The 12,773-nt window shown below is 54.5% G+C and overlaps 5 protein-coding genes across 5 annotated transcripts; 2 read left to right on the top strand and 3 right to left on the bottom strand.

Moving 5' to 3' along the window:
• Positions 1-190: 190 nt before the first annotated feature.
• BDY24DRAFT_367391 (uncharacterized protein) lies at positions 191-5,990 on the top strand. Its single transcript, XM_076637976.1, has 19 exons — positions 191-251; positions 378-670; positions 772-932; positions 1,013-1,080; positions 1,150-1,272; positions 1,353-2,857; positions 2,942-3,133; positions 3,209-3,329; positions 3,408-3,523; positions 3,602-3,687; positions 3,762-3,949; positions 4,024-4,163; positions 4,236-4,365; positions 4,445-4,661; positions 4,744-5,022; positions 5,107-5,218; positions 5,299-5,469; positions 5,536-5,626; positions 5,700-5,990. Exons 1-19 carry the CDS (start codon positions 206-208, stop codon positions 5,714-5,716), a joined length of 4,056 nt encoding a protein of 1,351 aa, XP_076492178.1. The 5' UTR covers positions 191-205; the 3' UTR covers positions 5,717-5,990.
• A 15-nt stretch (positions 5,991-6,005) lies between these two features.
• On the bottom strand, positions 6,006-6,949 carry BDY24DRAFT_404702 (uncharacterized protein). The gene is made up of 5 exons (XM_076642534.1): positions 6,910-6,949; positions 6,751-6,818; positions 6,615-6,674; positions 6,425-6,542; positions 6,006-6,349 (listed from the first exon to the last, which is right to left on the bottom strand). The coding sequence occupies exons 1-5, from the start codon at positions 6,942-6,944 to the stop codon at positions 6,238-6,240; spliced, it is 393 nt and encodes a 130-aa protein (XP_076492177.1). The 5' UTR covers positions 6,945-6,949; the 3' UTR covers positions 6,006-6,237.
• A 229-nt stretch (positions 6,950-7,178) lies between these two features.
• Positions 7,179-9,295, bottom strand: BDY24DRAFT_243796 (bZIP transcription factor). The gene is made up of 7 exons (XM_076636737.1): positions 8,953-9,295; positions 8,655-8,799; positions 8,451-8,525; positions 8,294-8,359; positions 8,185-8,201; positions 8,070-8,116; positions 7,179-7,981 (listed from the first exon to the last, which is right to left on the bottom strand). Exons 1-7 carry the CDS (start codon positions 9,007-9,009, stop codon positions 7,411-7,413), a joined length of 978 nt encoding a protein of 325 aa, XP_076492176.1. The 5' UTR covers positions 9,010-9,295; the 3' UTR covers positions 7,179-7,410.
• BDY24DRAFT_404688 (voltage-dependent anion channel-domain-containing protein) lies at positions 9,103-11,676 on the bottom strand. Its single transcript, XM_076642533.1, has 12 exons — positions 11,496-11,676; positions 11,371-11,394; positions 11,290-11,298; positions 11,174-11,209; positions 11,022-11,111; positions 10,825-10,902; positions 10,465-10,744; positions 10,284-10,358; positions 9,865-10,208; positions 9,692-9,762; positions 9,586-9,621; positions 9,103-9,522 (listed from the first exon to the last, which is right to left on the bottom strand). The coding sequence occupies exons 1-12, from the start codon at positions 11,601-11,603 to the stop codon at positions 9,336-9,338; spliced, it is 1,338 nt and encodes a 445-aa protein (XP_076492175.1). The 5' UTR covers positions 11,604-11,676; the 3' UTR covers positions 9,103-9,335.
• Positions 11,677-11,754: 78 nt separating this feature from the next.
• BDY24DRAFT_404681 (uncharacterized protein) lies at positions 11,755-12,766 on the top strand. The gene is made up of 2 exons (XM_076642532.1): positions 11,755-12,387; positions 12,457-12,766. Exons 1-2 carry the CDS (start codon positions 11,982-11,984, stop codon positions 12,648-12,650), a joined length of 600 nt encoding a protein of 199 aa, XP_076492174.1. The 5' UTR covers positions 11,755-11,981; the 3' UTR covers positions 12,651-12,766.
• The last annotated feature ends 7 nt before the right edge of the window (positions 12,767-12,773 follow it).

The following is a 12,773-nucleotide window of genomic DNA, read 5'->3' as shown; positions in this document are numbered from 1 at the left end:
ACCGGCAGCGAGGTTGGGAAGGCACATGCCTCGGATTGCGAGTGGAGATGGAGGTGGGATGGGAGGAGGAGGAGAGGAGAACGACGAACCGATGAGTTTGATGAGACCGCCGGCTCCGCAGAGTTTGGGTAGGTCGGAGAGTTTGAGCTTGGCGACGAACGGGAGGTACGGAGGAGCTGGGGTGGGGCTGGGAGGGGATGGGAGTATGGGGAGAGGGGTGGTGGGGATTAAGGAAGGGGATGAGGTTGTTGGTACGTGTTTCTCCCGTTCTCGTTTCTTGTTTTCTCGGTTTCGGTTTTCCTTCTCGCTGAGCTGAAGCTCCTTGTCTTTTTCTCACTCTGTTCTCCTACCTTTCGATGGAACCGCTCGCTCCACAGGCATGAAAGGTCGTCGTCGTCTCCCGCTCGCTTCCTCCTCCCTCAACTCCTCCGTCTCCTCCTCCTCACCCTCCCTCCGACTCTCCACCGCCACCATCGAACGAACAAGGAAGGAGATCATCGCGGAGGAGTACCTCACGCACGTAGGAGAGGCGTTGCAGTGGGTCGAGGGAGTGTTGCAGAAGGATCTCGGGTTTGGAGTCGTGGAGTTCGAGGAGAAGTTGAGGGATGGAGTGGTGTTGGCTAGGATGGCGGAGATGGTTGGTGCGAAGGGTGGGAAGAGGATCTTTGAGGTGAGTTAGTTCGTGCATTGTGTTAGAGTTGAGGCACCGTGGGAGACTGTTTTTGGGGTCGGCGCGTCGTGGGACTGACTTTCCTCGTTTCGTTCTCGTAGGATCCCAAACTCCAATGGCGACACTCGGACAACATCATCATGTTCCTCAACTTCACCCAGTCCCCCGAGGTGGGCCTCCCCAAGAACTTCATCTTCGAGACCATCGATCTGTACGAGAAGAAGAACCTGCCCAAGGTCATCTTCTGCATACACTCGCTCAGGTGCGTCTTCTTTCCTCTCATTCTGCTCTTTCCTTTCCAGCTCACCTGAACTGACGAGTTCTGTCTCTCGATTCTTGCAGTCACGTCCTTGCGAACCGAGGTCTCGTCGAGAAGATTGGGAACCTGTCGGGGAAGCTTCAGTTCACCGGTTCGTCTCGTCTCGTCTCCCCTTTCGTTTCTCGAAGCTCGCTGACTCTAGGTTTGATGGGTTTCACAGACGCTCAGCTCCAAGCTGCTTCGAAAGAGCTCAACGGTCAAGCCATGCCCAACTTCAAGTCGATCGGGAAGGATTTGGCGAAGGAGATGAACTTCGAGCCTCCTGCCGAGACTGAGGAAGAGAGTGAGCCATCCCCGTCCCTTTGTTTCTTCGGTGAAGAAGATCGAAAGAACTGACACTGTCTTTCCCTTCGTGTTTCTCAGTCCGAGATCGACTCCTCCGAGCGGCAGCTCCCTCCGTCGTCGCTCTCCAAGCTCAAGCAGCTGGGGTTCTCGTTCGAATGGACTGCGACGCGTTCCAAGCCGACCTTCACGCCTCCTCTCGAACCGTCGTCGGTCTTCAAGCCCACGCTCGAGCCTCCCTCGTTCGAGCTCGCTACTCTCGGACCCTCGCAGCTCGTCAGGATCAACTCGCTCCCCTCGCCGACAAGCTCGTCGCCTTCCAGTCGGCAGCCAGGTCGGCCATGACCCGAAGGAGGCTCGACGCTTCTCGAGATCGACTGGAAGCTTGCGACGAGATCATCTCGAGACTTCAGTGTCACGTCCAGGGGATGCTCGCTCGAGATCGGTTCGACGCGTTGAGGGACGAGATCGACGGTCAGGCGGAGGTGTTTGAGGATTTCGTCGCTCAGGCTCGAGGAGCTCTCGTTCGTCGGAACCAGCAGGCGGATCAGTCGACGCTCGTTAGCACCCATCAAACCATCGTCAGGTTCGGAGCCGTTGCTCGTTCAGCCATCGCTCGGAAGAAGTTCGAAGCCATCCACGCTACCCTCCAGATCGCTTCGCCAGGACTCGTCAACTTTCAATCCCGAGCCAAAGCCAACCTCGTTCGACGCAGTCACCACCAACTCTCCGCAGCCCTCGCCAACGTCCACACAATCTCCTCCGCCGTCAACTCCCAGTCCATCTTCCGAGCCGCTCTCTCCCGAGCGAGAAAGGGCGAGCAGAAGAAGGAGGTCGAGTTCGTCCTCCCCAACTTCGTCGGCTTCCAGGCGATGGCTCGTCGAGCGTACCAGAAGAGGGAGTACGAGTGGTGGAGGGATCACGTTCGGTCGTACGAGTGGGTGGCGGATCGTCTGCAGTGCATGCTTCGAGGAGCCATGGTGCGACGAGCCTTCTACGGTCGACTCAACCACTTCCATCAGCACACCGAGGCTCTGGTTCGACTTCAAGCCATTCGACGAGGAAAGGGGCCCAGGGAAGGGTTCAACGGGATTCGTCTCGGGAAGAACGTCAAGGTCAGCACCATCAAGAACTTTGGACATCTCCTCGACGACTCGGACACCCAGTTCAACGACGAAGCGCGTCTCAATCGACTCCGTCAAGAAGTCGTCGAAACCTTCCGAGGAACCCTCGTTCTCGAAGCCGACGTCGAAGACCTCGATCAGAACATCGGGCTGTTCGCTCAAAACATCGCCAACCTCCAAGGAAGACAACGGCTCGAACCCTCCCAGTCGTCCAACTCAGCCTTCGTCGACCCGTTCTCGTCGTCAGGACTGCTCAGTCGGGAAGCGCAACACAAGCTCGATCTCTACCAGCAGCTGTTCTACTTGCTGCAGACGAAACCGGATTTCCTCGGGAGGTTGTGCTCGAGGCTGTCGGAGGATACGACGGAGGAGACGAGGAAGATGGTGGAGGGGGTGGTGCTGGCGCTGTACGGGTACGGGCAGGGGAAGAGAGAGGAGTATTGGGCGATGAGGTTCTTCCAGGTTCGTTCCCATTCAGCCCCTTCCTTTTTTTTTTTTTTTTTTTTTTTTGGACTGACCTCTTCGTGCTCTTTCTTCGTCGAACAGAGCGCCGTGGCTCACCAAATCGAAGCCGCTCCCAGCTTCGAATCCCTCCTCGACTACTTCCCTCCGTTCGCCAAAATCGCCGTTCAGTACGTTCGTCCGAACGAGGGAGCCTACATCCAAGAACTGCTCGGTCCCTTCGTTACGGAGATTGTGGCGGATAGGAACCTCGATCTCGATTGTGACGCTGTTAAGGTAAGCTGAGCTCGAGGGGAGACGAAGAGAGAGAAATCGAACTGACGAGCTTCTTTTTGATTCGTTTCTCGCCAGCTCTTCGAGGCTTTCCGATCCGAGAAGGAAGCTCGAGAAGGTGTTCAACGTTCTCATCCTCAGAACCTCTCGATGCAGGACGCTCTTCGGGATTCTGATACGAGGACGGAGTACATTCATCGTGAGTCTTGACGGACGACGCGCCTCTCTTTTCTCCTCCTCTCCTCTCTGACTCGACTTGTCGATTTTCATTACTCAGGTCTCCAAGCCATTCGAAGCTTCTCGGAGAAGCTCGTCAGGACCATCATCTCGTCGACGAGGAAGATGCCCTACAGTATTCGTTGGATCGCTCGAGAGCTCCTTCTTTCACTTCAGGTTCGTCTCGTCCTTGTTTTTCCTCCTCTTCCCTTCGTCCCTGAGCTCACTCTTCGTCCTGTCGTTTCATTGCAACAGAAACGATTCCCTGGCATCACCGACGACCAAGCCGCCATCATCATCGGTCGATTCATTTTTCAGAGGTTCCTCAAGCCTGCGATCCTGTTCGTCCTCTCTCCTCCCTCCCACACCTTTCTCGCTCGGAAGCTGATCTCTGCCCCTTTCCTTTTCGTCACAGGGTCCCCGAAACGTTCGGTATCGTCAAGACCACTATCCCAGCTCTTTCTCGTGCCAACTTGAAGCTCGTCGCCAGTCTGGTCGATCAAGTTTCGCTCGGACAGCTCTTCGAGAGCGGGACGAGGATGGATCCTCTCAACGCTTACGTCGAGGGAGAGGGCAAGATTTTCAGGGACTGGCTTATCGAGGGTGAGCTCAGGGTTCATCTCTGCTTCGGTCGTTGGAGAAGAGAGAGGCTGATAGTTCCTCGTTCGTTTCCACAGTCGCCGACGTGATTGACGTCCAGGAGCATCTCGGAGTCGACGAGTTCATCGATGTTACCGTCGAGCCTCTGCCGCTTTCCATTTCACCATCGGAGGTTTACGCTATCCATCGAGTTTTGGTGCAGGATTTGGACGATCTGGTTCGTCCGTCTTCTCCCCATTCCACTTCGAGAACGAAGGCTGACTCGTCTTCCTCTTCTCGTCTTTTACAGGATCCCACCGGTCGAGAGAAGCTTCGAGGACTCATCACGGAACTCGGAGGACCTCCTCTCCCTTCGGACGTCACTGGTCGAGACAGGTCGATAAGTCTCAAGCTTGTGACTCGTTCAGCACCGACGGAAGGTGAGATGAGCAAGTTTCTCTTCTTTCTTCCCCCGAGACCAACGCTGACGTTCCTCCTTCTCCCTTTTCGTTCGAGCAGATCCCGAAGCCGAGAACAAGGCCGAATGGTCTCGAGCCAAACGGTTGATCCTCGCCGTCCTTCGAGTTCAACCAGAACGAGACATCATGACCTCCCTCGTCGCACCGGTCGAGGACGAGCACATGGCTCTTTGGGATCAGATCGTCCAGCACGAAGCACATGGACTGCCACCACTCCCTGGCCAAGAAGCTACTTACAACCTCAACGATATCAAGTAGTGAGTCTTGCTTTCTCTTCGCATCGACCTCGACTTCTCCGAACTCACGCGTCTTTCTCCTTCCCGTCTCGCTCTCCTCCAGCCTCGCCTACGACGAAGTCAAGTTCCAAGCTCTCATGGCCTGCAAGAACCTCGAATCCAAGGGAACCATCACTCGTTCCGACGGCTATCAGGAGATCCTCAACTCCATCGCCAACGACATTCGAACCAAGAACCGGAAACAGATCCAACGAGCGAAGGATCTCAAGTCCATGCAGAACGCTCTCGACCACCTCGAGGAGAAGAAGACGGGTCTCGAGGAACAGATCCAGATGTACAAGACCCATAACGCTCAGAGTATCTCGAACATGCAGGACAAGGGGTGAGTTTTTGCATCGTTTCGAAGAGCGGGAGCGGGAGTGGGATTCGAAGCTGACCTCTCTCGTCTGCCTTTCTCGATATGTAGGAAGCGAAGCTCGGTCCTTCCTCTCACCAAACAGTTTTGGCATCGACGAAGTCTTCGAGCAGACGGGAAGATGCCAGAGTACGGGTCCTGGGTTTACGAGTCGAGACTTCTCGTGAGTCGACTCTCTCTTCCGTCTGTTCCCGTCGACTCCTTTGCCTTTCCTGACCCTTTCTCTCTGCCCCCTTCTCACAGTACTCTCGAGGTCTCCTTCTCTCCATCGACCAATACTCTCCCACCCAATTCGACAAGATGGAGATCGTCTTCTCATCCAACGAAGCCGGAACGTTCAACATCGACATTCTCATCGTCCCTCCCGGTCACAACAAGACCACCATCGGAAAAGCTACCGTTACCATGCAGGAGGTGAGTTCCCTCTTTCCTCCTTCGCGTCCCTCAATCCATCGAGCTGACTGGAATCTGTGTTTGCAGCTTCTTCAACGCCAACGTGACCGCAAGGAAAGCGTCGCTCTCGGTCTCGCCGAGTTCAACGTCAACAAGCTCGTCGCCCAGCTGAACAAGAGTTAGTCTTCTCCTCCCTCTCATCTCTCGAGAGATACTTTGCTGACGCTCTTCCTTCGGATTCGTCTTCTCAGAGTTCTACAAGAACTAGACTAGATCTACCGTTTCCCTTCGCTCCTTTAACGACTTTTCACGCCCCTCTCACGACCCGCTCTCTCTTTCTTTTTATATCTCTATCGCTCTCTCTCTCTCTCTCTCTCTACTCTGCTTGCTTTTCTATCATACCTTTTCGTTCTCCAGCTCAAACATAGTCGCTTCGTTACCCACCTCTGTCTTCATTCTTTTTTCGTTTGTTCGTTCGAGAGAGAACGAGGTGAAGAAGAGAGGGACTCCAATGTCGCAGTCAACTCAGAGCGTTCATACTGGAGGTGTAGAGTGAGAGTTCAGGCAGAGGAAACAGCAGCATATGAAAGGTATGGTGAAGGAGTCGAGAAGAGCTCGACTTGGCTCGAGAGGTTTCCCTCCTTCCCTGCGTTCGCTGGGCCTTGTCCGAGTCTGCTATATGAGTCTTGGGACGTCCGATCAATCTAAAAAAAGGTGATTACCGAATCATGGGATCGTGCGTGCTAGAAATCTAAGCGGGTCGTCTCGAACTCATCCTCCTCTCCTCCCTCAATGCGATCCTCCGACTCCGTCCCTGATCTCCTCCAACACCAACGGCGCCAGCCCTCGTTGAAGTCTCCACTTGTTCGTCGATGAGATCAGAGCTTCGTGGGCGAGCATCCTGGAAGAAACACGGGGAAAAAAGTCGGTTCGCTGGCTCGTTTGAAGAAGAACGGATGCGAGGAGAACGACGTACGGGAAAGCTCTGAGCCACTCTTCTGAGATCTCCCAGGCGTCGGGCGAGAGAACATCCTCTCCGTGGATGTTGTAGTTCGTGAAGAGGAGGTGAAGGGCGGATCCGAGGTCGAATTGATCTGAAGAATGAAGGAGGAACGTCGTCAGGATCGACAAGGAGAAAGGAGGGCAGAAGACGAGAGGAAACTCACCTCGCATGACGATCATCTGGTCTCGGAGACTCGAGAAGACGACTCCGTCGATAAGATGATCTGAAGGAGGACGAGGAAATCGAAATGCGTCAACGAACGTCGAAGAAGAGGAGTTGAGAGACGAAGAAAAACTCACCATGAGGGACGGTTCGTTGAAGCATCGTAGGTACGAGTGACGGAGGCAGATGGTAAGCTGGGTTTTGTCTGCAGAAAAAAAAGGAAAGGTCGAAGTCAGTCGCCGTTTCGAGAAACGAAGAGCTCGACGCGTCGAGTTTGTGACCGTGAGTCGACTCACCGATAGTTCGTGAGATGGTAGGCGATCAACTGCATGGCGACTACGCAAAAGGAGCGTAACAAGCGTACTGGAGCGTCAGAAGGGGTTCTTGTAGATATTCGCAGCCTCTGTTCCGAACCAGAGAAAGAAAGCGCAAGCTCACCTTGTTTGCTCGTCGGTAGAACCTCGACAGCAGCTCGAACCTCCGCCGAATCAAAGTAGCTCTCGGGCGTCTCTCCCTCCCTAATCTTCCTGGGACCTGACGCCGAATCTGTGTTCTCGAATCCAGCAAGACCTCCAGCATTCGACGGCGAGTTCGACGAGATTCCGCTCGCCGGCGAGTCGTGAAGACTTCCGTCCTGATCGTGGGGGAAGGTAGGTTGGCGAAGAGAAGACATGGATTGAGGGAGGTAGGGTTGGTTCTTGTCTTGTGGCGGAAAGTAGGAGTGGGTGTTGGTTTGGTTTGCGAAGGGAGAGGGGAGCATGTTGCTCGAGGAGGAAGAGCCGCCGCCGAAGACTGGATCAATATCGAAGAGGTTCTGGTAGTTGGAGGAGCCGTTCTGGCTGCTGTTGGAGGTTCCGAATTGAGGTTGAGGAGTAGGAGGAAGCGTGTTGAAGCCGGTAGGGTAGGGATCGGTGGAAGAAGGAGGAGGATTGTTGTCGGTTGAGGAGGAAGCCCGGGAGTGAGGAGGGTTGCTGTTGCTCTTTCCGTTGGGTCCGAGAGGTGAACCTGATCCGGATCCTGACGCAACGGCGTTCGTCTCCCTTCCCTTTCCCTTCGCAGAAGTCATCGTCGTTCCGGCCAGAGTGAGAGACGAAGGGTCGTGCATGTGCTTCTTCGTCGACTTCGGAGGATCCGCCGTTCTCTTCCTCTTGGACCCAGCTGCATCTCCCTTCTGGAATGGGTTTCCGTTGATAGCTGTCTCTGGATCGTGCGAGGGACCAGCGAAACCTTGGATCCTCTCCTTCGACTTGACGAACGCGTCCAAAGCAGTCTCGGCCTGAGGAGCAAGAGAGGTAAAAACGAAGCCCAAAGTCAGACAACAAGGCAACGAAAAGTGATAATGGTGCAAGATATGAACGCACGGGTCCTCTGAGAAAAAGAAGAGGTCGAAAGCAGGCAGGAGATCAGCTATAGGGCAGGCAGAGTGGACGAGGAAGAGAGGCGAGAGGGAACGAACTTGTTCATGATCTCCTCGAAGATTTCAGCGGTCATCCCGAGTCGAGGCTGTATGAATATGAGCATACTGGTGAGCAGAAGGCTAGGACGGATCGAAGGCGAGATGCTGAGCTCACCAGACAGGTTCCCAGACCTAAAAGAACAAAGGAAAGGGAGGAAGTGTTAGCTCAGCTTAGCAAGCAGCCGAGCTGAAGGAGAAATGATCGAGCAAGGAGAATTGCGTACCTTCTCCTACGAGCTTCCCCAGATCCTTGACTAGATCTCGAAGTTGGGTATTCTCGGCCATCAGAGCTGATAAGCGGAAACAAAGGTCAGCTTCGGCAGGGGAAGGAGAGTTCACCGAGGGTTGAAGGAGAGGGAAGGAGGAGGACGGGAAGCTCACCTCTCAAAACGTCTCTCAAGTGATCTGATCGTTCGTCCGAGTTGGCAGAAAGGACTTCTACTCGAGTCTCGAGTTCTGTAGATACAAGGGTACGAGGTAGGGGAGGGGAGCGAAATCAGCGGCGGAAGGAGTCGAGCTCACGTCCTCCCTTCCCCCCTCCCCCGTCCCTCCTCCCCTCCCCTCCATCCGAATCGATGGACACACCTCTGATGTACTGCTGTTTCCTCTGCCTGAACTCTCGCTGTGCGATTCGATTCTGGACTTTCCGAGCTGACTGCGACTCAGGATCCTTCTTTCTGCCTCCCTTCGCTTTAGCACCTCCTCCTGGCTTCTCACTCGCCTCTCGGAACTGTATACAGGCAACGGAGGAGAGTAGAAGAGCAAAGGAAGTGAAGAGAGGTCAGCACATCATCGTTGAATTGAGATTAAATCTTCGAAGAGGACCAAATGGAGGGCAAGAGTGGAGGGGGAGGAGGAAGGAGGGGAAGGGAGCGAAACTGACCTCTTCGTCCTCAGACTCGTCCTCTCCGTCGAAGGAATCCTGCCTCGTTGCTGGCATTAGAGAAGCTTCTAGTAGTAGGTGTGTATGAGGGTGTACGAGAAAGGGAGATGAAGCTGAGGTTGAGAGGGTCGTCGTTGCAGGAACGGGAAACGAAGTGGGAGCTCATTCGATTTGCCTGAGTCTAGCGGCTGTTATCAATTTCCTGACTCCGATAAGGCCGAGATGCAAAAATTACTCTACTGGGTCTATCATCCACACTCAAGAAGAAGCTGAGCGGGTAAGAGATTCTCGATCTTTCTAGATCTCCAGAATAGAAAGCCAACTCCCTGGTGCTCGTTTTAACTCGCGACGCGGTCGTGCTCTTCGACTCTTTGAACTTCACATCACAAAGTTTGTAGTTCGACGCCCTCCCCGTCAAGATTTCCATCTCCATCTCTCCCCGAATCCGCCTTAGTCTCCGTCGAAACCTGTGGCCAAACTTCGGGAGGGAGGTTCGAAAGGCAAGGAGCCGCAAAAATCACCTTCGATCCGGAGCAAGCTCCTCGAATCGTAGGGACGAAGACGCCAGCCCTGTCACACACAAGGAGGTAGACGTTAGTCAAGAATCGAGGCCAACGAAGAAGCGGAACTCACCAAAGGAGGATCATGGTGATGGTAAAAACGGTTCCGCTGAAGGGAGAAAGAATGTCAGTTTCGGACGCGTCGAAGGTGAATCGGGCCAGTTTAAAAAAGTACTCACACGACGTTGAACCCCATACTGTCGAGTTCCGATCCAATGAGGAGCGTCGAAAGGGTGAGAGAAGCGAGAGGCTGGACGCAAGAAAAGGTGAGACCCGCGTCAATTCTCGTCTCGAGCTCGAACGTTTTCGATCCTAGTAAGATTGATGCTAGAGCGAAGGAAGACAAACTCACGAAGGTGAATCCCCAGTACCCCATGTTGAACGTCAACTCTCCCTCTCTCCACCGAAGGAAGAAACTCGCCAACGCAACCAAGAAAAACCACACGCCCAACGCCCACAACAAGATCGCTCCTCCCAAGCCGACTCCCCAAAGTGCCCATCCAGCAACCTCTCCCTTCACTCTGTTCTCCGGATAGATGATGGGGAAGAGCTCGACGGCTACAGCTCCCATTTTGAGGAGAGCGAATCCTCCGAGACCCGTTGGACCGAGAGGGAGGAAGGACGAAACGATCGTTTCGTTTGGAGGAATGTGGTGATGGATGAGTCGCTGAAGGTAGAGAGTGAGGATCATCATGGCTGATGAGAAGAAAAGACGAGGTGAGAAGGGATATCAGCGGACGCGGCGATCGAGAAAGCGGAAATGGAACGAACCGAGAAGAAGCCCAGGTCCCAGCAGAACGTAAGAGGTGAGCCAGATGTTCATAGCGTACTTCGGAGAGATCTTGGCTGTGATTTTGGAGAGGGAGCAACGAACGAGAGAACGGTCAGACGAAGCAATAATGGCCGGGTCCCTCCCACAGGGACTCCTTTCAGAAACTGTCGTTGAACTCACTCATGTGGGCAGCGAGAACAGCTCCAATAGCGGAACCGGTGATTGTTGGGACAATTGGGAGGATGAGAGCCGAGGTGAGGGACTCGGGGACGTTTTTGTGGGAGGTGTAGGAGAGGAAGGGGACCATGAACGCGACGAGGATTGAGACGAGAACCGACGCCCACCAGCAGTACGACATGGCCCAGATCCAACCCTCGCCCATTCCGTAGGCCTGGGTAACGCTAATGGTTCCAGAGATGAGCGTGAATAGACTCATGGGGAAGGTTCCGATGAAGAGAGACTGTGAGAACGAAGCGGGAACGTGAGTCAAGGAAGAGAGCAAGGAGACGAAGGTTGTAGCAGGAGACCATTGAGACGTACGTGAGTGGGATGGTGCCACGTGAGAGCCCAGATCTGAGGCCAGCGTATATAGCGAACTGAGATGACGGTCGTGAAAGTCTAGTCGCGTCAAACGTGAACGAAAAGTCAGCGTCGTTCTGGAGCTTGAACAGGGCGAGAGACGGGTGATGAGAGATCGAGGTGGAGCAGAGAAAATGTTCGGAAAGTGCTAGACGTACGAAGAAGAGGGCCAGGTCCAGGAGAAGAAACATGGTTGCTGGTATTCGAAGATGAGGGACGACCGACGGCCATGGGAGGGAAAGCAGAAGCTGAGGTCGAGGAAGGAGACCTAGTCAATACGGACGATATAGACAGATCGATGACGACTCACTGTACAAGGGATACCGGTTCCCATCGTGACGCTGAACTGTGAGATAAGATACGAGAAAAAGGGTCAGAGAGGGGAGATGCGAAGGACCAGAAGGGAGGGAAGGAAAGCGAGCTCACCCAGGACGGCTGAATCCGAGAAGAAAAGATGCATCAGCTCGCTGGCTCTGGCCCTGTAGGGAGTCTGGAGGAGATACTGACTGAAAAGTGCATGATCCTACCAGTCTGTCGAGGTCGCATCATCAGAAAGGGAAAGAGAGATCAGCCATCGAGTCAGGTGAAGAGGAGGGAGGACCAGAAGGGAAGGAGGGAAGCGAACGACTCACGATTCCCTTGACCTTGTCGTCCTCTTGAAGCGATGGAGTAGGCGAAGGAGGTGGAGGCACAGGTTTTCGATTGCGGGGTTTCCCATCTTGAGATTGAGAAGGATCCATAGTTGACAGTTGGACGTTAGGAGAGAAACGAAAGCAAGGCACCGACTCTCGGACGTGTGAGCTCGATGATTTCGGAACCCCGCTGCCGGCTTCCGTCAACAAACAAATCTACTAGCGGATCTGACTCGACAGAATCTTTCGTCGGCCGCAAAGAACCCCGAGGCAGCTCAGCTACCAGAGCTGAGACCACTATTCGAAGAACGTTGTAGGAGGAAGCCGGAAAGGAAAGTCTTGCAGGTCTCTCTCGACGATCCCCTCTTCCTCCCTCCCCTTTCAACCGACCTTGCCGCTGTTCCCTCCTTTCGAATCCATGATGAATTTCGCTCTGAATCACTTTCGCTCTCTTCCTTCCAACCACCATCATCAACCCTCATCGAAATGAGCACACTCGAATCTTCAGCGACGGCGACCTTCCTCGACTCCATTTTACCCTCCTCTTCCGCGTCCTCTCCCTCCTCCCTCCGCTCTCGAACCACATCTCGTCCAACTGGATCCTCCCTCACCGGAAGACCTCAATCAGCCTGGGCGTCAGCTCGTCGAACATCAGCTCCAGGAAACACTCGAATCACCACCACTTCTCGACGCTCCGCGACTGCAACCACTCGCACCTCCTCTTCCTCCTCCTCGACCGACACCGGACTCAGCGAAGGAGCGCTCGTCGGGATCGGAACGGTAGCAGGTCTGCTCTTCATCTTCGCGCTCGTCTTCGGATGTATGCTCAAGGAGCATCGAAGGCAGAGGAGTCGGCGGCTGGTGGAGGAGGAAGAGTGTCGAGCACGTTCCCGTGAGTCACCCTTCTCCTCGTCTTCTTTTTCACGACTTCCCGATGACTGATCTTCTCGTTGTTCCTCAGCCTCAGTCGAACATCCTCCCATTCTACACAGCTACGTCGGAGCTCGCGCGTATCCTCCAGCAATCAGACCCATCCTCCCTCGCACGCCAACTCCACCACCTCCCATCGAAGATCCCGACGCTGCAGACGACAGGATGGAGAGAGGGGACCTTTTCCCTCCTCCCCCGTACAAGACGAAGGAGGGGGATCCTTAGACGTCAGAAGGGAAGGGATGGGAGGGAAAGAGGAAGGAAGAAGACGAACCAACGGACGCGTCGCGAGCTTAGCTTTTTACGATCTCTCTCTCTTTCCCCTCTGCTTAACGACCACGAAACCCC

This window comes from Mrakia frigida (assembly GCF_051309035.1).
Source record: "Mrakia frigida strain ATCC 22029 unplaced genomic scaffold BDY24scaffold_55, whole genome shotgun sequence".
Classification (NCBI taxonomy): Eukaryota; Fungi; Basidiomycota; class Tremellomycetes; order Cystofilobasidiales; family Mrakiaceae; genus Mrakia; species Mrakia frigida.
This window is presented reverse-complemented; position numbering and strand designations above follow the sequence as displayed.